Below are 21,882 nucleotides of genomic sequence, written 5' to 3'. Positions count from 1 at the left end.
ACCACAGTCCTTCTGGAACTATCCACCACAGTCCTTCTGGAACTATCCACCACAGTCCTTCTGGAACCATCCACCACACCACCACAATACTCCTGGAACCATTCACCACAGTCATCCTGGAACCATCCACCACAGTCCTCCTGGAACCATCCACCACAGTACTCCTGGAACCATCCACCACAGTACTTCTGGAAGCATCCACCACAGTACTTCTGGAAGCATCCACCACAGTCCTTCTGGAACTATCCACCACAGTCCTTCTGGAACTATCCACCACAGTCCTTCTGGAACTATCCACCACAGTCCTCCTGGAACCATCCACCACAGTCCTCCTGGAACCATCCACCACAGTCCTCCTGGAACCATCCACCAGAGTCCTCCTGGAACCATCCACCACAGTCCTCCTGGAACCATCCACCACAGTCCTCCTGGAACCATCCACATAACCGCCATCGATAAAAGACAATACTGTGCAGCGTATTCATCGACCTGGCCAAGGCTTTCGACTCTGTCAATCACCGTATTCTTATCGGCAGACTCAATAGCCTTGGTTTTTTAAATTACTGCCTCGCCTGGTTCACCAACTACTTTGCAGACAGAATTCAGTGTGTCAAAAAAACAAAACAAAAAAAATAAATCCACCACAGTACTTCTGGAACCATCCACCACAGTACTTCTGGAAACTCTAATATAAACTACAAGAACCAGCAGCACTACAGTTGTAGTTTGCCAAGAAATAGCCTTGTTTTCCATCCCCAAAAATAAAATGAGAAAAAGAGAAAGAGAGAGGGAACAGAATGAAAGTCCGAAGGCTCTCTGTGAGGTTGTCCTACAGCTACTCATCATATATCCAGACGTCAGTGAGGACGTCAATTGGGGCGGAGAAGTCAATCCAGCATAGGGTCAAAGGGAATGGAGATCCGTGGAAACTGAGAGAGAACTGAGTCAGGGTAACCCTGATATGCATTCAATGTTACAATGTACTGAACCCAACTCCTCAAATACCCAATTCAGTCAAAACAAAAACACAAAGGGTTTTCGAGGCTAAACAAATCTGAAACCCAATCACTCAGTCATCACAACATCAAAATGGCCTCTGAACACATACCTAAACACTGAAGACAAACATCCCTCACCCTTCTCATGGTCCCAAAAACTGTGAATCCTGAATCATCCGTCAGCCATGTAATCTGCATCCCCTTCACCTGAACCCCCCAACAAGAGCTACCCTTCCCTCCGACACAAGGTCTCTACAGCTGAACACAGTGTGGAGTCCAATACTCTGTAGTGTGTGGACCAATAGTATTGACAGGGAATCTGTGTTTGTCCCAAAAACAGCCCTAGAACCTGGCCTGGGACCAGCGGGGGAAATTAAACAGAGACTGAAGTCACTGGGTCATTTTAATTGGTGAGACGTTAATCTCACCACCAGATATCCCTGGCACACAGTTTATCACGACACCTTACCAAGCGAACACACTGCAGACTAGAGAAGCACTACGGACTGCGTGTTGAGATGCTGAACCTTGCTGGAAATAGCTGTCGGGACGCCCACATAACAGTGACTCTGTGTAACTTAATGTAGCTCTTCAAGGAGACCAAGTGGAGACTTTGCGTTAAGTACCGATGTTCTTGCACAGATGGATGGTATGGATAAATGCTTAGTACTTAGAAACATCAATATTCAGTGATCACAAATGGACAAAGATAAACGGATGACTCATATGAATACCACACTGCTGGTTGGGAGTAGCAGCTAGCAACAATATTACACATATCAGACCTAGCTGGTTCTACCTGTGGTTCGACCCCGTAATTTGGACCCTGGCAGTAAAAGTCCAATCAACACCCTGCTCACATTTCTCTCTAGGTTCTCTCACCATCCCTCCAGCTCTTTCTACCTCCCTCGCTTTTCTGCATTTCATTATTGATACCCCTTGTCTTGGATGGCTGTTAGCCAAGTGGTTAGAGCGTTGGGCCAGTAACCGAAAGGTTGCTGGTTCGAATACCTGAGCCAACAAGGTGAGCGATCTGTCTATGTGCCCTCGAGCAAGGCACTGAACCTTAATTTGCTCCAGGGGCGCTGTACTACTATGGCTGAACCTGTAAAACAACACATTTCACTGCACTGCATGTGACAATACAACATCATGATATCCTTTTTCTCTCTTTCTCTCCACAACACAAAGCAGATTTATTTCAGTGCATGTCCACTCTGTAGAAGACTCTGTAGAAGACTCTGTAGAAGACTCTGTAGAAGACTCTGTAGAAGTCAGATTCAGATTTCAAAATGGCAATACAATCATCTTTGTCTGTGACATACTCTACATGATTCCCCTTTGGTTACCATGGTCACTTAGACTGTAATAAATTAAGACTGTAATTCTGGATTTCCCCAATCCCAGTAAAGAGCAAAACATGGTATACAGTAGAACCATAAACCAGTAGTCACACCACATCTAGACAGAAAACGGATTACTACGACTAAATAAATTATAGATTTTTTGACAAACTCACAGTGATGAAAATACAGAGAATTCTAATACTGTATCTAAAACTCATCAAATACACATGAATCATGTGATCTAAGCTGTCAAACAAGGTCAAATCAAATACAACAGCACATTCCACTAGTTCAGAGAGAAAACCGATATCCAACCTCTTTCCGGTTTACTGTAGCTGCAGTACTTGAAATACCGGCAGACACACTTTGTACTACATAGGGTACATCCACATATTGTACACTAATCCACAGGAGTTTAAATGGAGGAGGAAGGAGAGGGCAGGATGGTGGGAGGCAGAGCGTAGTGAGAGAGCGTGGCTTAGATAAATTATATCTCTCTCGCTCTATCAGTTCTAGCCATTTTAGCCGAACACCCAAAATGTACAATATTTGCAGAGCCTTTGTCTTGTATAAGCATACATATCATACACAGGAGGCTGGTGAGGGGAGGACGGCTCGTAATAATGGATGGAATGGACTAAATGGAATGGTATCAAACTCATCCATGTGTTTGATGTGTTTAACCCATTCCATTCAATCCATTCCAGCCAATACTATCAGTTCGTCCTCCCAATTTAAAGTGCCACCAGCCACCACTGATACCGTACCTCAGTCTTCAGTAATAACCGATGGTACTGTAAGTGAATGTGCATGAGTAGATTAACATTAGGAGGACCGAGCACGCCCCCCCCCCCCCCCCCCATTCTGTAGTGGAGCAGGTCGAGAGCTTTAAGTTCCTTGGTGTCCACATCACCAACAAACAAACATGGTTCAAGCACACCAAGACAGTCGTGAAGAGGACACGGCAAAACCTATTCCCCATCAGGAGACTGAAAAGATTTGGCATGGGTCCTCAGATCCTCAAAAGGTTCTACAGCTGCACCATCGAGAGCATCCTGACGGGTTGCATCACTGCCTGGTATGGCAACTGCTGGATGTACCACCACTCACTTAGTAATGCATCAAAGACGATTGTAGTCTGTGTTGCTGTGTCGCCGTCTGAGGACAGACACACTGTTCAATTATTCATCAGCACAGCTTTTACCAAGGACATCTCCCTGTCATCCTCCATTTCTCCACATCCAGGCCAAATTCCTTTGTCCCTCTACCCAGCACAGGTCCAGTTTGCTGGGGTAAGCACAGCAGTGGTGTCCCCATCCCTGGTTTTCTTTTCTTTCTCCGTCCACAAAACGTATATCGGTCCCAAAATCCATAAACGCATAGGATAGGGTGTCCAATCAAAAACACATGTTTTGACCAATGGGTAATATATGTTAGCTGTGTAGATAATCCTCTAAGAAAACCAATGGTCCAAACCTCATGTCTCTATCAAATAAAGGTTTATTTGTCACGTGACACCGTATTTGGATCGTCCTGATAATATGTTTTTACACTTGTAGGATGGCCAGAATTAGGGTGACTGAATCGAAGGAGGCCAAAGAAAAACTGTGGTCAAAAATCAGGAATATTGCATCGCCGTCAGCTAGGTTGGATTCTGTGCAAGAAGTAAGGCTACTGGCTACCTGACAGGCTCAGTTTCCTGTAGAACTTGTCATCTTTCTTCTTGAAACCGCAGGACATAAAATAATATAAATGTAAGATAGATGACGATTTTGAGACATGACATGTAGTATTTTCATATATTAGTATACATTTTTCATATTAATCTACAATTCGTTCTCTTTTTTTGAAGATTTCTCACAAAAACAAGAGTATCTCTGTGAAATGTCAAAGGAGCACTGAGCGTATAGCAAACGTTTTATTCTCACAGTCTTTTGCATTTAATTCAGCTCGTGTCATGCTAATTTAGCTTTGTGTGACCCACGGAAGCAACAACCACTGAAAATCCTCTACATTTATGAGAAACCTGCACCTCTATGTCAGGGAGAACTTTTAGTGTAATCTCACTCCTGTGTGTTATTAGTACACCTGATGCACTCTGTCAGTGGGTGACCATAGTACACTGATGCAGGGAGGGAACGTGTAAACTCAAACTGTGAGGATTAACACTGGATGTGTACTCTCAAAGTACCCCAACTTGGCCCATCGCACAACTGGGTAACAACACACAAAAGGGGTGGAATGGAATATAAACTCAGAAAGTAAGTAAAAATGGATTGCTTGTAGTATATAAAAAAAAGGGTGATGGCAGCTCCCAGAAATGACCGAAACAACTGATGTCACAACTAGTCATGCCAACTGATGTCAGCTTATGACCACTGACTTCCTGTCACTGTCATGATACCATCAGCTATTTGGCTAGAAATAACCATAATTTCCTAGCTTTGGTTACCTTTTCCCTTTCCACACATAGAGGACGCTTTCCACACAAATCTCTTGAAAAGATCATCAAGGCATACATAATCAACACCACCTGACACCTTCTTGACCCCCTCCAATTTGCATTCATCCTTTTACAGAGAGAGGGACTGATGAGGCCATCCTCTCGCTCTCACATCTGTTGTACATGCATTTGGAGGGCAGTAAAACTATTGTGTGTACCATGTTTGCAGATTTCTCCTCAGCATTTAACACAATCAATCTGTTGGTCCTCACGGACAGACTGAGAGGAGACTTCGGACTTGATGCTGTGCTTATCACATGAATCACCAACTTCCCTAACTGATAGGTCTCAGCAGGTACGAGTTGGCAACATACTCTCTGAGGTGCACACTACTTCAGTTGGAACCCCACAGGGCAGTGTTCTTTCACCAGTACTATACATACTGTATACAGACAGCTGCCGGAGCCGGTTCCCAGGGCGCCACCTGATCAAATATGCTGACGATATTGCTTTGGTCAGTCTTCTCAAAGGGGATGAGATGGAGCACGGACCGGCTCTGAATGATTTTACTGTCTGGTGTGAGTCATCCCATCTAATATGAAATACATCAAGAACAAAGGCATGGTGAATGACTTTCGAAGGAACACTACCATGCACACACCTTCACTGATAAAAGGTGAGAAATAGTGGAGGAGAACAAACACCTTGGTCTAGTAATTGACAACAAGCTGTCCTGGGATCAGTGTACTGACACTATTTTTAAGAAAGGCCAACAGAGACTGTACTTCCTATGAAAACTGCACTTTTTTAATGCTGATCTAACCATCATGGTTCTCTTTTATAAATCATTCATTGAGAGAATTATATCCTACTGCTTGACCTGCTGGTTTGGGAATATCAAGGTCGCACAGAAAAAATAGGTTGGGCAAGATAGTCAGGACTTGTGGAGAAATCATGGGGCAGCAACAGCAAGAACTACCCTCTACAGTATAATGCCAATAAAATAGTTTTTGACTCTTCCCATCCACTCCACTCTGAAGTCCAGCTCCTTCCCTCTGGACACCGGTACAGACTACCTAAGGTATAAAACACATAGGGCCAAGACTTTTACTCCAAATACAATTCTGCAGCTCAACAAATGTTGGACTAACTGCACTTGCACTATGGACTTGCACTATGGACTTGCACTATGGACTTGCACTATGGACTTGCACTATGGACTTGCACTATGGACTTGCACTATGGACTTGCACTTAACCTGCCTAATTATTTGTAAATATCCTTTGGTATTTTATTTTTTAGATGTTATATGTTTTATGACTGCTGCAAGATGAATGGCCTCTTCGAGGATATGAAACTTTTCTGAATCTGAATACATAGCTACACTAGCATGGTGAGAGAGGACCTGGCCTCCTGGCCAAAACACACAGATGGGAGACAGGATGTTTTTCACTGAATCTCAATTTTTTTCCCTTCCCCCTGTTGGACAGGGTAGTGTTTACTTTGGTCAAGCCCTCAGTGATGCAATTACAACATACATCTTCTGTCCTGCACCCGTGGCAATTTTAGCATGTCAATATTGGTGGGGCAAACAAAAATGGGGATGCATGCCAGCAAAGCCACTACACAACAGAACACAACACTAAACAATACATGAATTGCACTATAACGGTGACAAACGGTGCCCACAAACTGTTAGGGTCTACATAAAGCTGTCCCAACAGCAGTCCCAACACCTTACCACTGCTACACCTGGCTATCAGTTGAGCCTTGTCTGTCAGCGAAACAGTTAATTCAGCCTCATTTACTGCCTTTAAAAAAACACAGCTGATATGGCTGACTTGCTTAAACAAATGTGGTATCTTCTGACAATTGAGATGTACAAATTCTGTCATAATGCGACAACAAGCGGATAAGAGACAATCCGTCATTTCCATTAAGACATTAATGAGTGCGCTAGGACGGACGTAGTTAATATAACTATTTGTTCACCACTTTTGAAATGTACAGCGACAGAATTCAGAACATGTACATCAAGTCAGAACCGTACAATAAATAAAAGGGTGCATATAAGCAGACAATGAAAGCTCTTACAATATTCAATGACTACATTTCTCTAAAACAGGTTACAGGCTACATGTGCACCACCAAGTCAGAACAGTAGGCGAAATTAAGAGGTGAAAATGGACCAAATTATTAGGGTGAGGCACCGTACTACACAACATACACTTAGTATTACTTTCTTAGCTACAGTATACATATATCCCCGGCACATTACAAAATGTATACTGCAGCATACAAGACATTTTTGGACTCACTTGAACAGGAAGGTGGCGCGGCGGTCCATCGTGGGCTTTGTCATCAAAGTCTGGCATTCTCTGAATGTATGTTGCTTTCAAGACAACTGGGAAATCGGAAAAAAACAAGGTTGAATCATGAGGACGTCGGTGATCTTCAAGTCGTAGTTCTAGAAAGAGGCCCGAGTTCCTGACTTACAATTCCGAGTTGGATGACCTTTCAAAACGTATTTTCCCAGTCGGAGCTCGTTTTTTCCCCGAGTTCCCAGTTGTCTTGAACTCACCGAAGTCAGATTTCCCAGTTGCGAGTTTACAGTTGTTTTGTGCGTGGCAGAAATCATGTTGGATTGACAGCATGGCCAATGTTGAATGTTTATAATTTTAAGCTTGGAAAAGAGACCCTTAAACCCAGACTTGTACGACACAGCCACTGCACTGAATAGCAGGCTAATGAATGCTTTACAATGCTTGCAGGTAGCCACTGATTCCTTCCAGACCATTGTTGAATTTGAGATGTACAACTTGTTGTGTAATGTTTATGTCCAATGGCTGATGAGCACAGATATGTTTTATCTTTAATTTCTCTTCATTATTTCTCTTCATTTGAAAATTATTAAACGGATTTGCCAGTAGATTGTCAACTTGATTTATGATGATGACTGCTAGCTAAGATTTTGAAAGTATGATGTTGACATGATCAGTCCAATCAAAGCTACTGTAGATATACCGTGATTTGACATCATTTTATCTGCTGCCAATGACCTTGAGCCTTCTTGGATCGGCACTTCTAATGTAACTCTATGGCAGGACCCAAGGGGCTTGAATTTTCGAGCTCTACCCTTAGACTTGGCGGTGACGTAGTGTCCCCATGAGTGACAGAACACTGAGCCAATCACGGCGCAACTAGAGAACATTACCAACCCCTACTCTCCATATTTTTTCCACTGGCTGCCCCACCACCACAGAAAGCACTGCGCTAGGATGAAACACCTGTATTTTGGACCTGCCTTACTCAAGAAAGCAAAAAATAAACCATGTTTGTTTGCGACTTTATTAAGTCAATGATTTGTAAAAAAAAATGTTAAAAAAAAGTTTTACATTGTTTGCAAACTGATATGTACTAATGTCAAAATAACATGGAAAAAAATATAGAACATAACATACAAAAAAATATAGATATATTTTATTCATTTCCTTTAGCTAAAAATGTGACGGGTCGCACATGCCTGCGCCAGACTAAGAGATAAAGCACTGGGTTTGTCACACCGCTGCCAGTACAGGTCAGAGAGGTGATGAAGGGGCATGATCTCCGGTTCAGTAGTTGAGTCTGGACACGTAGTTTCATGAATGAAATGACAGCCATTGCTCTCACAATGACAACATCTGGTCTTTGTACTAGTTGGCAACAGAGATGGAGACAGAGCCCTATAAAGATATTACACTGAGAGGTGACAGTCTGCTTAGAGACTGGTGATGCATTAAACCATTCATATCCCGAAGGACATGTGTTTATGTGGGGAAGGGAGAGAAAGAGAGAGAGAGAGAGAGAGAATGAGAGAGAATGAGAGGGACAGAGGGGGGTATTGAGTGGTCTCCCAGTGAGAGTCGATCATTGGGAGACCCCTGCTGCCCTCCTCCTCTCCTCTGATCCCCCTCTCCCTCTCCTGACACGGAAAGGCCACAGGAATATTGATCTGATGCTATGTACTCATATTTTGTTTCCTATTCACACTGTATACTGTGGCAGGCCACTGCCGGATAAACTTGGTCTACTATACTCAGAAATAACGTGTGTGTGATGCTCATAATGCAAAGTAGTAGATTTATTGTATTTAAAGTCTCTTCACTGTGTCCAGCTTGATAACAGTCATTTATAGTCTCTTCACTGTGTCCAGGTTGATAACAGTCATTTATAGTCTCTTCACTGTGTCCAGCTTGATAAGTCCTCTATAATCTCTTCACTGTGTCCAGCTTGATAACAGTCATTTATAGTATCTTCACTGTGTCCAGCTTGATAAGTCATCTATAATCTCTTCACTGTGTCCAGCTTGATAACAGTCATTTATAGTCTCTTCACTGTGTCCAGCTTGATAGGTCATCTATAATCTCTTCACTGTGTCCAGCTTGATAACAGTCGTCAAAACTAAAGCTACACAGTCAGGGAGCATCAAAAACTGTAAAAGCAACGGATCCATTTTCAGTACGGCCCTCCATACCTCAGCAAAGACCGAATGCGGCCTGTGGGGAAAATCCTTTTGACAGCCCTGGTCTATCCCCCTCAACTCCTGTGACTTTGAAGCGCTTCAAACAGACAAGTTCCAATGTCCATACTAGCTAGATATACAAATATATCTTCTAGGACTGTAGTGTTCACCACATCAGAGAGAGCAGACCGATGATCCCAGTCATCCTAATCTGCTGTGACTCCAGTGAATAACAGTAGCCTACAGAGGAGGACAACCAAATACAAACACAAAAACAACACGCAGCAAATCTCCCCAGCAGGTAAAGGGCCCTGTGTCTAAATCTGACTACTGGATTGATGCTGGTTAGAGCGTAGAACAAAGTAGCCTAAGGGTTCGTTCTGACATGCAGAGTGTATTGTCTGGTTTAGAGTACTCTACTGGGTGGTTAGCCTATCAATGTATGTTGCTTTTCTCTTTGTTATTTTGGCTTCATCAATTGGACAACCACACACTCAGTATAGTAATGCTTCAGCGAACACACAAATGTCACACCATGCCAGTGGCCAAGGCAACGCCGGCTCAAAATAAGGTGTGGTTCACAATAGCTCACACAGTGTTCACAGTAATGACTTGATATGTGAGCAGGTGTTATTTTCCAAAACTGCTGCATTAATCTCCTTAGACACAGCAGAACAGTCACTAATCTGTCTATGGACACGGTGTGTTAGGGTAGAAACAGAAAAAGACACACGCACACACAGACAAACACACAAACTCGCTCTATACCCTGACCCAGTTGTGTCACACTGAGCACCACAGGACATCAATAAGGTAAACACATCATGTGCTGGAACACCAGGTAGTCCCTCGGCACATCATGTACTGGAACACCAGGTAGTCCCTCGTCACATCATGTACTGGAACACCAGGTAGTCCCTCGGCACATCATGTACTGGAACACCAGGTAGTCCCTCGTCACATCATGTACTGGAACACCAGGTAGTCCCTCGGCACATCATGTACTGGAACACCAGGTAGTCCCTCGTCACATCATGTACTGGAACACCAGGTAGTCCCTCGGCACATCATGTACTGGAACACCAGGTAGTCCCTCGGCACATCATGTACTGGAACACCAGGTGGTCAACACATACATATATGTATGCACTACACAGAGAATAATGAATCTATGCTGCAATCAGCCTGGGGTGTAGAAAGGTTCTGTGTAGACTCACTGGCAACACACAAGGACTATAGCACAGGCTGATTGTAGCATCGTTGTTCTCTGTGTGCCAGGGGAGGATGCCCAGGGAGGATGCCTGTCCATGGGCAGAGATGGGCACCTTTCTGAGCATGGATATGCGGGGAGGGTAGCACATTCAGAGATGGTGGTGAACTTCTGACTCTTGAATGGTGGTGCTATTGGTTGGAGAGATGGCAGCTTAAGAATGGGTATTCCTCGTCCTTTAAATGTGGTTAGCTAAGCAGTGGGTGTGGTGGTGTAGATGGTAGTGGTGTAGATGCTGGTGGTGGTGTAGATGGTAGTGGTGTAGATGCTGGTGGTGGTGTAGATGGTGGTGGTGGTGTAAATTGTGGTGGTGGTGTAGATGGTGGTGGTGTAGATGCTGGTGGTGGTGTAGATGGATGGTGGTGGTGGTGTGGATGGTGGTGGTGGTGTAGATGCTGGTGGTGGTGGTGGTGTAGATGGTGGTGTAAATTACGATGGTGGTGTAGATGGTGTTGGCGTTGTAGATTGTGGTGGCGTTGAAGATGGAGGTGTAGATTGTGATGTAGATGGTGGTGGTGGTGTAGATGTGGTGGTGGAGAAGGTGGTGGTGGTGTAGATGGATCTGGTGGCTGTGAAGAAGGTGGTGGTGGTGTAGATGGTGTAGATTGTGGTGGTGTAGGTGGTGGTGGTGTAAATTGTGGTGGTGGTGTAGATGCTGGTGGTGTAGATGCTGGTGGTGTAGATGCTGGTGGTGTAAATTATGATGGTGGTATAGATGGTGGTGGCATTGTAGTTGGTAGGTGTTGGAGAAGAAGGTGGTGGTGGTGTAGATAGTGGTGGTGGTGTAGATGGTGTAGATGGTGGTGTTGTAGATGGTACTGTTGGTGGTGTAGATGGTGGTGGTGGTGGTGTAGATGGTGTTGGTGTAGATGGTGAAGATGGTGGTGGTGGTGGTGGTGTAGATTGTGGCGGTGTAGATGGTGGTGGCATTGTAGATGGTGGTGTAGATTGTGGTGGTGTAGATGGCGGTGGTTTTGTAGATGGCCGTGAAGATTGTGGTGGTGTATTTGGTGGTGGTGTTGTAGATGGTGGTGTAGATGCTGGTAGTGGTGTAGATGGAGGTGTAGATAGAGGTGGTAATGTAGATGGTGGTGGTGGTGGTGGTAGTGGTGGTGTAGATGGTGGTAGTGGTGTAGATGGAGGTGTAGATGGTGGTGTAGATGGTGATGGTGTAGATAGTGTTGGTGGTGTATATAGTGTTGGTGGTGTATATGGTGGTGGTGGTGGTGTAGATGGTGGTGGTGTAGATGGTGGTGAAGATGGTGTTGGTGTTGAATGGTGGTGGTGTAGATGCTGGTGGTGTAGAGGGTGGAGTTGGTGGTGGTGTAGATAGTGGTGGTGTAAATAGTGGTGGTGCTGTAGTTGGTGGTGGTGTAGATGATGGTGGTGGTGGTGTAGTTGGTGGTGGTGTAGATAGTGTTGGTGGTGTAGATGGTGGTGGTGTAGATGTTGGTTGTGGTGTAGATGTCCGTGTAGATGGTGGTGTTGGTGTAGTGGTGGTGGTGTTTAAGATGGTGGTGTAGATAGTGTTGGTGTAGATAGTGGTGGTGGTGTAGATGGTGGTGGTGGTGTAGGTGGTGGTGGTTGTGTAGGTGGTGCTGTAGGTGATGGCGGGGGTGGTGGTGGAGGTGGTGGTGGTGGAGGTGGTAGTGGTGTAGATAGTGGTGGTGCTATAGTTGGTGGTGGTGGAGGTGTAGATAGTTGTGGTGGTGATGTAGATGGTGGTGATGGTTGTGTAGATGGTGGTGTAGATAGTGGTGGTGGTGGTGGTGTAGATGGTGGTAGTGGTGGTGTAGATGGTGGTAGGGGTGGTGTAGATGTTTGTGTATATGGTGTTGGTGGTGTAGACGGTGGTAGTGATGGTGGTGTTTAAGATGGTGGTGAAGATTGTGGTGGTGGTTGTGTAGATGGTGGTGTAGATAGTGGTGGTGGTGTAGATGGTGGTAGTGGTGGTGTAGATGTTTGTGTATATGGTGGTGATGGTGTAGATGGTGGTGTAGATGTTGTAGTGGTGTAGACGGTGGTGGTCTAGATGTTTGTGGTGGTGTAGATGGTGTTGGTGTAGATGGTGGCGGTGTAGATAGTGGTGGTGTAGATGGTGGTGGTGTAGATATTGGTGGTGTAGATGGTGGTGGTGCTGTAGATAGTGGTAGTGGTAGTGGTGTAGATAGTGGTGGTGTAGATAGTGGTGGAGGTGTAAATGGTGGTGGTGATGTAGATGGTAGTAGTGGTTGTGTAAATGGTGGTGTAGATGGTGGTGGTCTAGACGGTGGTGTAGATAGTGTTGGTGGTGTAGATGGTGGTGATGGTGTAGATGGTAGTGTAGATGTTGTAGTGGTGTAGATGGTGGTGGTCTAGATGGTGGTGTAGATGGTGGTGGTGTAGATAGGGGTGGTGTAGATGGTGGTGATGTAGATGGTGGTGATGGTGGTGTAGATGGTGGTGTAGATGGTGGTGGTGTAGATTGTGGTGGTGATGTAGATGGTAGTGGTGGTTGTGTAGATAGTGTTGGTGGTGTAGATGGTGGTAGTGGTGTAGATGTTTGTGTAGATGTTGGTAGTGGTAGTGATGTTTAAGATGGTGGTGAAGATTGTGGTGGTGTATTTGGTGGTGGTGTTGTAGATGGTGGTGATGGTGTAGATGGTGTTGGTTTAGAAGGTGGTGGTGGTGTAGATGGTGGTGGTGTAGGTGGTGATGGTGGTGTAGATGGTGGTGTAAGTGGTGGCGGTGTTGGGGGTGGAGGTGGTGTAGATGGTGGTGGTGTAGATGGTGGTGCTGTAGTTGGTGGAGGTGTAGATGGTGTTGCTGGTGAAGATGGTGGTGGTGTAGATGGTGGTGGTTGTGTAGGTGATGGTGGTGTAGTTGGTGGTGGTGGTTGTGTAGATGGTGGTAGTGGTGGTGTAGATGGTGGTAGTGGTGTAGATGTTTGTGTATATGGTGGTGGTGGTGTAGATGGTGGTAGTGGTGGTAGTGTTTAAGATGGTGGTGAAGATTGTGGTGGTCTATTTGGTGGTGGTGTTGTAGATGGTGGTGATGGTTTAGATGGTGGTCTAGATGTTTGTGGTGGTGTAGATGGTGGTGTAGATGGTGGTGGTGGTGTAGATAGTGTTGGTGTAGATGGTGGTGGTGTTGTAGATAGTGGTGGTGGTGTAGATAGTGGTGGTGTAGATAGTGGTGGTGGTGGAGGTGTAGATGGTGGTGGTGTTGTAGATAGTGGTCGTGTAGATATTGGTGGTGTAGTAGATGGTGGTGGTGTTGTAGATAGTGGTGGTGGTGTAGATAGTGGTCGTGTAGATATTGGTGGTGTAGTAGATGGTGGTGGTGTTGTAGATAGTGGTGGTGGTGTAGATAGTGGTGGTGTAGATGGTGGTGGTGTAGGTGGTGGTGGTGTAAATTGTGGTGGTGGTGTAGATGCTGGTGGTGTAGATGCTGGTGGTGTAGATGGTGGTGTAAATTATGATGGTGGTATAGATGGTGGTGGCATTGTAGATGTGGTGGTGGAGAAGAAGGTGGTGGTGGTGTAGATAGTGGTGGTGGTGGTGTAGATGGTGTTGGTGTAGATCAGGGGTGTCAAAGTCAAATGGACGGAGGGCCAAATAAAAAAATCAGCTACAAGACGAGGGCCGGACTGTTCGAATGTTCATTGAAATTTTTTTAAATGACGCATATAGTCTAGTGAACCTAATTGAACCTACTGAAAACCTAACAAATATATTACAATATGATCAGATAAATAAAGCAATATTTTCTTATGGCTCTGTCAGTAATCTTTAATTTTCAACAGACACAAAAGACAAATTTCCTTTATATAAATATCCCCATAACATGAACATTAAATGAAAGAAACCGGTATTCAAGGCACCATCAGTAGACTATATTTTCTATTTTAGCAAAAGTGGGCTAAATTTACTTCAAAGAAAAAACAATAATAGCAATTTTCTATCATCCACTCAACTGAAATATTTTAAAAATATAATTGGATTGAAATACAAAAAAATAAAGTGCAAAAATCTATTAATCAAAAACAACACTTTGTTTAAGGAGAAGTAACATGCAGTGAAAACAAATATTAAATTTTAACTTTTAAACTTGAACTGAGTAAAAACTCTAAATATGTGATTGCACAGTAATGTTCACTTGTTTGAGGTTGAGGGTGATACTTGGTGGTGTCCCATCTTTTCCACAAGTTCATCAATGTTCGGGGTAAGGCTCTGAGCTGAAGAAATCCTCAGAATTGAGTGGAGGTGTTCAGCAGTAAGTCGACTTCTGTGTGATGTTTTGTTCAGGTTCATCAAAGAAAACAGTTGTTCACACAGGTATGTGCTGCCAAACATAGACAACGTTTGAGCAGCCTGGATGCGCAGCTGGGGCATTGTGCCGGGGAGGAAACGGGCGAACTCCGCAGCACCCACTGCCGCATATTTTGCCCTCAGTGCATCATTGCATTGGAGGTCAATCAACTCCATTTGGAGGTTTGGTGGTGAGCTTTCCACGTCAACAGCAAATGGGTTACCGAGCAGTTCCAACCTGCTTTTTTGTGCTTCAAAGTCAGCAAATCGGCGTCGAAAGTCAGCGGCAAGCATACCTATTTTATCAGCCAACTGTGTGCTCGGGAACGCACTGGTAGAGAGCTTCTCTTTCATGGTCTGGCAGCTGGGAAAGTGGCTCAAATTTTCTTTCCGCATCTGCGTCTCCCACAGAGTCAGTTTGGTTTTAAATGCCTTCACTGTACTGTACATATCAGAGATGACACGATCCCGACCCTGCAGCTGCAAGTTTATTGCATTCAGATGACTCGTAATGTCACACAGAAAAGCCATTTCACACAGAAACATTTCGTCTCGGAGTTGTGTTGTGTCTTTCCCTTTGCTGTCCAAGAACAGACAAATCTCCTCACGAAGCTCGAAACATCTTTGAAGCACCTTTCCCTGGCTTAGCCATCGCACCTCTGTGTGATAAGGCAAATCACCATGCTCCGTTTCTAACTCCGTCAGAAATGCCTTGAACTGGCGGTGATTCAAACCTTTGGCTCTGATAAAGTTAACTGTGCGCGTGATGATGCTCATTACATGCTCCATTTTCAAGGCTTTACCGCACAACGCTTCCTGGTGTATGATACAATGATAAGCTGTCAGCTCACCTGTCGCGTTTTCCTCTTGCATCTTTTCCCGTATCTTCGCCACCAGTCCGCTCCTGTGTCCACACATCGCAGGTGCTCCGTCGGTTGTCAAACCCACGAGTTTTTCCCAAGGCAGCTCCATCTCATTTACACATCTTGACACCTCTTCATACAAATCATGCCCCGTAGTTGTGCCATGCATAGGACGTAAAGCCAAAAACTCCTCTGTCACGCTTAGGTTGGAGTCCACTCCGCGGATGAAAATTGACAACTGGGCAATGTCAGAAATGTCGGTGCTCTCATCCACAGCCAAGGAATATGCAATAAAATCTTTTCCCTTTTTCACAAGCTGCTCTTTTAGATTGATGGACAACTGGTCTACTCTCTCGGCAATGGTGTTTCTGCTCAGACTCACATTTAAAAAGAGTTGCCTTTTTTCTGGGCAAACTTCGTCACAAACTTTAATCATGCAGTTTTTGATGAAATCCCCCTCCGTAAATGGCCGGGCTGATTTAGCGATCTCTTCTGCCAAAATAAAACTGGCCTTGACAGTTGCGTCCGCGTGTGTGTCCGCGTGTTTCGTTTCATAATGTCGTCTCAGATTATACTCTTTCAGTACCGCCACACTTTCTCCACACAGAAGACACACAGGTTTTCCAGCTACCTTCGTGAACATATACTCCGACTCCCACCTTGTTTGAAACCCCCGGTTCTCAGTATCCACCTTCCGTTTTGCCATTTTTGATGGGTATCTGAAAGTTAATTTTACTGTGATGCTGACGACTGCTGTGCCAATAAATATTGAAATGAAGCAGCCTACTGCTCGGTGCGTCACCTTTGCATTGTGGGAAATGTAGTATTGGTGCGTGTAAAAGATCTGCGGGCTGCCGGCTTGCTGCGGGCCGGTTCTAATAATAAATCAAGATCATCCCAGGGGCCGTAAAAAACCTTCTTGCGGGCCGGATGTGGCCCGCGGGCCTTGACTCTGACATATGTGGTGTAGATGGTGAAGATGGTGGTGGTGTTATAGATAGTGGTGGTGGTGTAGGTTTTGATGGTGGTGGTGGTGTAGATGGTGGTGGTGTTGTAGATAGTGGTGGTGGTGTAGGTTTAGATGGTGGTGGTGTTGTAGATGGTGGTGGTGTTGTAGATAGTGGTGGTGGTGTAGGTTTAGATGGTGGTGTAGATAGTGGTTTAGACATGGAGATGGGCGGAATAATGGAAGATGGGTATTTCTCCTCATACCTGGATGCTGTGGTTGATTGCGGGGTGATTACTGTGTAGAAGGTGATGATCAGGTGGTGTTGGATGTGAGAATGGGCAGGTGAAGGCAAAGCATTATGGGTACCGAGCTGTCTATCCACGTACCTTGCGTTTGCGCTCGGCCCGTTCCCGGGAACGTATCCTCCTCTGACGGGCTTTCTCCAGAGCCTTCAGGTCAGGACCCTGCTGCTCCACCAGCTCCACTCTGGACTTCTTAATGTGGGCAGCGGCATGCGCCATTGCTGCCTGCTACCTCCTACTACAGTGATTCCAGACAAAATCAACCCAAACCTTTAAAATTCCCCCAAAGACTCCCAGAGTCCCAAAGAGCAGTAGCGCCAGCGAAGGGTTAAAATAAATTGATTCCCAGCGGGTGACTTTCCACGGAGAGCAGGAAGACGTTGGAGCCGAGCCGTCTGCTCCCACAACTCTGAGGGAAAGCAGAGGAGGAGGAAGGAAAGAAGAGAGAAAGAGAGAGGTGTAGCCACTAGTCCTCTATACCTCCAGCTACAACCACCACCCCATATGAACTGGTCCTGATCTACATTCAGAGCCCCACTCCCCGGAACTCTGCATCTGATGTTTGGACTGTGTGTTTGTGTGTGGATAGAAAGAGGGAGATATAGATAGATAGGGAGAGAGAGAGAGAGAGAGAGAGAGAGAGAGGAGGGGGCGTGTCTGATACACGCCACCAGAGGTAAGCTGACAGGCAGAGAGAGAGAATAAGAGAGACAGAGATCCAGCTGCTGACAGAGAGCACGGTTTACTCTCGTTTGGTTGGAAAGCGGAAAGAACCATGTGCTTCGAACCGAGGGGGACACAGAGGAGACACAGGAAATCTCCCTTAAATACCTTACTCCTTTCCCCTTACAATGGAGTAAAATGGTACATTCTGCTGCTGCCGAATTCACAGCTCGAGCACACACACACACACACACGCACACGCACACGCACACGCACACACACACGCACACACGTCAGACTCCTCTGTTACTGAACACAACACTTCTTTACCTAGAGCCATGAAACCAATAAAGCAGTGTATAAAATCTACGAAAAGTATGAAATGACCTGCATTACAATTCCCCAGCCAAACAGGAAAATAGTAATATATTTATAATGGAGTGTGTGGGTTTAAAAACTAAACAAGGCATTATTATTTCATGCGTATGTACTGTACAGTTAGTTACATGTTGTTTGCCCACATATGTAGGTTTCAAAATGTTTGTATGTCCACATGCTTGGAGTATAGAGTCATGTAAGTGTGTGTTGGCTGGAGAGGTGACACAGCACTGGTGATGGCATAATGTGTCTGTGCCACCTACCAGACAGCCCCAGCTGGACCTAGCTACTACGTACTGGCATCAACTCACACATCCTACACACTCACACCCAACCAGTGTTGGGGAAGCTACTCTGAAAATATAGTTTACCAAGCTACCGATTACTTCACACTGGAAGAAGTTGAGCTACACTAAAGCTACCCTTAAGAAAAATATAGTGAACTTAACTAAAGTTACATACAAATTACCTTTGCGGAAAATGATCATATCTACAGTGAATCTGACATTTCATAGAATTCAAATGGCAAGAACAGATCACTTTGGAGTCAGATGTTAACTGAATGTTTAATTTAGTCTATTGAACACAAAACATATGTTTCAAGGGAGAGTTAGGTAAGTCTAATGCCGAAACATAAAGGAAATGATTTTTGGGAAAAAACAATAGTGTGTAGTTCCAGTAGTTAGCTACATCGCTACATGGTAAAACAGTAGTGTGTAGTTCCAGTAGTTAGCTACATGGTAAAACAGTAGTGTGTAGTTCCAGTAGTTAGCTGCATCGCTACATGGTAAAACAGTAGTGTGTAGTTCCAGTAGTTAGCTACATGGTAAAACAGTAGTGTGTAGTTCCAGTAGTTAGCTGCATCGCTACATGGTAAAACAGTAGTGTGTAGTTCCAGTAGTTAGCTACATCGCTACATGGTAAAACAATAGTGTGTAGTTCCAGTAGTTAGCTACATCGCTACATGGTAAAACAGTACTGTGTAGTTCCAGTAGTTAGCTACATCGCTACATGGTAAAACAATAGTGTGTAGTTCCAGACACACCCCTCCTCAACCCTATTCAGTCTCATTGTATTCAGTGAAAGTCCATGTGATAAACCAGTCTTGTGTCTCCTTTTCAGGGGCACTGATATCTACATTAATGTCAATAATGTCATGAGACCATTGAACAAGACCGACTAAAGGAGGAGGAGCAGAAAGGGGATAGAGAGAAAGGAGAGAAAAGGGCGGAGAGGAAGAGGAGGGGCGAGAGTTCATCAAGCAGAGAGGGGTAATCATATTTATCATTACAATCACGGGAATGTCAAAAGCCTTATTAGAAACGGCTGCACTCTCACACATTCAGAGAATATACCTCTGTATTCACACCACAACACCACCATCTAAATAACGAAGGACTGGAATAAGTAGAGGACATCAACTGATATATTAGTACAATCCATTGATATAGAGATCTGTGATTTCTCCTTACAAAGCCAACTATGTCCTCCTACATTAGAATCATCTCAGCTACTCTAGTACGCGGCTAGCATTTCAAAAGCCACTGTTAGGAACAGAACAGTGAATGCTATATTCATTCTCACGAAGAGAGAATCCTTCTGGGTAGCACCGATGTAGCGGTCATGGCATGTTATCCTTTGAAGCTCAGCTGGTAGGGCATGGCACCTGTAACGCCAGGGTAGTGAGTTCAATTCCCAGAACTACCCACGTGCAAAATGTATGCAAGCATGACTGTAAATCGCTTTGGATAAAAGTGTCTGCTTAATGGCTTGAAGTTGGAAGTTTACATACACCTTAGCCAAATACATTTAAACTCAGTTTTTCACAATTCCTGACATTTAATCCTAGTAACAATTCCCTATCTTTGGTAAATTAGGATCACCACTTTATTTGAAGAATGTGAAATGTCAGAATAATAGTAGAGAGAATGACTTATTTCAGCTTTTATTTGTTTCATCACATTCCCAGTGGGTCAGAAGTTTACATACATTCAATTAGGATTTGGTAGCATTGCCTTTAAATTGTTTAACTTGGGTCAAACATTTCGGGTAGCCTTCCACAAGCTTTCCACAATAAGTTGGGTGAATTTTGGCCCATTCCTCCTGACAGACCTTGTGTAACTGAATTAGGTTTGTAGGCCTCCTTGCTCGCACACACTTTTTCAGTTCTGCCCACAAATTTTCTATAGGATTGAGGTCAGGGCTTTGTGATGGCCACTCCAATACCTATACTTTGTTGTCCTTAAGCCATTTTGCCTCAACTTTGGAATTATGCTTGGGGGTCATTGTCCATTTGGAAGACCCATTTGCGACCAAGCTTCAACTTCCTGACTGATGTCTTGAGATGTTGCTTCAATATATCCACATAATTTCCCCCCCTTATGATGCCATCTATTTTGTGAACTGCACCAATCCCTCCTGCAGCAAAGCAGAGGTCTTGGCTGATATATCTTGATTTTCCCATGATGTCAAGCAAAGAGGCACGTAGTTTGAAGGTAGTCCTTGAAATACATCCACAGATACACCTCCAATTGACTCCAATTATGTCAATTAGCAGCTTCTAAAGCCATGACATCATGGACTTTTCCAAGTTGCAGAGTTAACTTGGTGTATGTGAACTTCTGACCCACTGGAATTGTGATACAGTGAATTATATGTGAAATAATCGGTCTGTAAACAATTGTTGGAAAAATGACTGTGTCATGCACTATAGTTTGTTAACAAGAAATGTGTGGAGTGGTTGAAAACGAGTTTTAATGAAATTTACTGCAGCATAACATGAATCAAAACATTACTAAATCTTACATAAGCTAGCATTCATCTAGGTTTTTGTTATGAAATATGACAGTAAAGACCCTCCTTTCCAACAGTGAATGTTGGCAGGTTAATTTCAGCACCACAGACAGGGTTTTGTATTTTATCTTACTGACTTGAACATGACCCCACACTTAAATGTAAAATGCTGTGTGGTTTGAATGTTAAGCCCTGTCCACGGTGCTGAAAGCAATGCTGGCAAAGAGAGCAATGAGGATTAGATCAGTTCACTGGCAACTTCACATTGTATTCTAATAGAATAGAGCACCATTTGACCCTCTTAAAACACACAAAGTTTGTTTACTTATTTTACCCTTATTTTACCCTTATTTTACCAGGTAAGTTGACTGAGAACATATTCTCTTTTACAGAACGACCTGGGGAAGAGTTACAGGGAAGAGGAGAAGGGATGAATGAGCCAATTGGAAGCTGGGGATGATTAGTTGACCATGATGGTATGAGGGCCAGATTGTGAATTTAGCCAGGACACCGGGGTTAACACCCCTACTCTTACAATAAGTGCCATGGGATCTTTAGTGACCACGTTGTGTTTTAACGTCCCATCTGAAACACATACAGAAGGATCCCTTCTCTCACTCAGTCCTTCCTGTTTGGAATCGCACCATTTGAACCAAGGAGCACCTACTCATTGACCACTCACTAAGGAGCGAGAACATCGCCTGCTCTGCATTGTCTAACAGCCCACACAACACTACACCTTTCACCATTTCCAACGCAGTATGTTTTGGTTCAATTCTGGCTGTTAAATTCTGGCCTCTGCCTCCAACAGTTCCTGCTGCTATACCATGCCGCCACCTAGTGACCAATTTAATATTACACCGATTTAATCCATAAGGATGACAGCTCTTTCTGGGTGGTTGCATGTGGATTTTATAAGCACCACTCTCATTTCATTGCATGTCCTCAAGATATGTATATAAAATACATGATGTATGTTTGGAGTGTGTGCTGCTTTATTCTGGTGTTTAGATGTAGATTTCTAGGTGACTTGCAGCCGAGGCACTTGTGCTGACTAGGAGCTCCTGCTCCTTTAGAGCATAGTCTA

General features: G+C 44.3%; 1 protein-coding gene across 5 annotated transcripts in view; it reads right to left on the bottom strand.

The window, feature by feature from the left end:
- The window catches only part of LOC110500727 (ankyrin 2b, neuronal), a 301,703-nt gene that overhangs the window by 141,452 nt on the left and 138,369 nt on the right, over nucleotides 1–21,882 (bottom strand). For 4 of the 5 annotated variants that reach the window (XM_090214817.1, XM_036958190.2, XM_090214821.1 and 1 more), the window contains exon 1: nucleotides 17,046–17,738. The exons of the other annotated variant lie outside the window; for it this stretch is intronic. In XM_090214817.1, coding sequence (XP_090070943.1) covers nucleotides 17,046–17,180 — 135 coding nt within the window. In that variant the 5' untranslated portion in view covers nucleotides 17,181–17,738. Of the gene's footprint in view, nucleotides 1–17,045; nucleotides 17,739–21,882 lie in introns of those variants that run through there. 5 annotated transcript variants of the gene reach the window in all.

The sequence above is a fragment of the Oncorhynchus mykiss genome, chromosome 21 (assembly GCF_057628025.1).
Source record: "Oncorhynchus mykiss isolate SJ-2025 chromosome 21, ASM5762802v1, whole genome shotgun sequence".
Lineage (NCBI taxonomy): Eukaryota > Metazoa > Chordata > Actinopteri > Salmoniformes > Salmonidae > Oncorhynchus > Oncorhynchus mykiss.
This window is presented reverse-complemented; position numbering and strand designations above follow the sequence as displayed.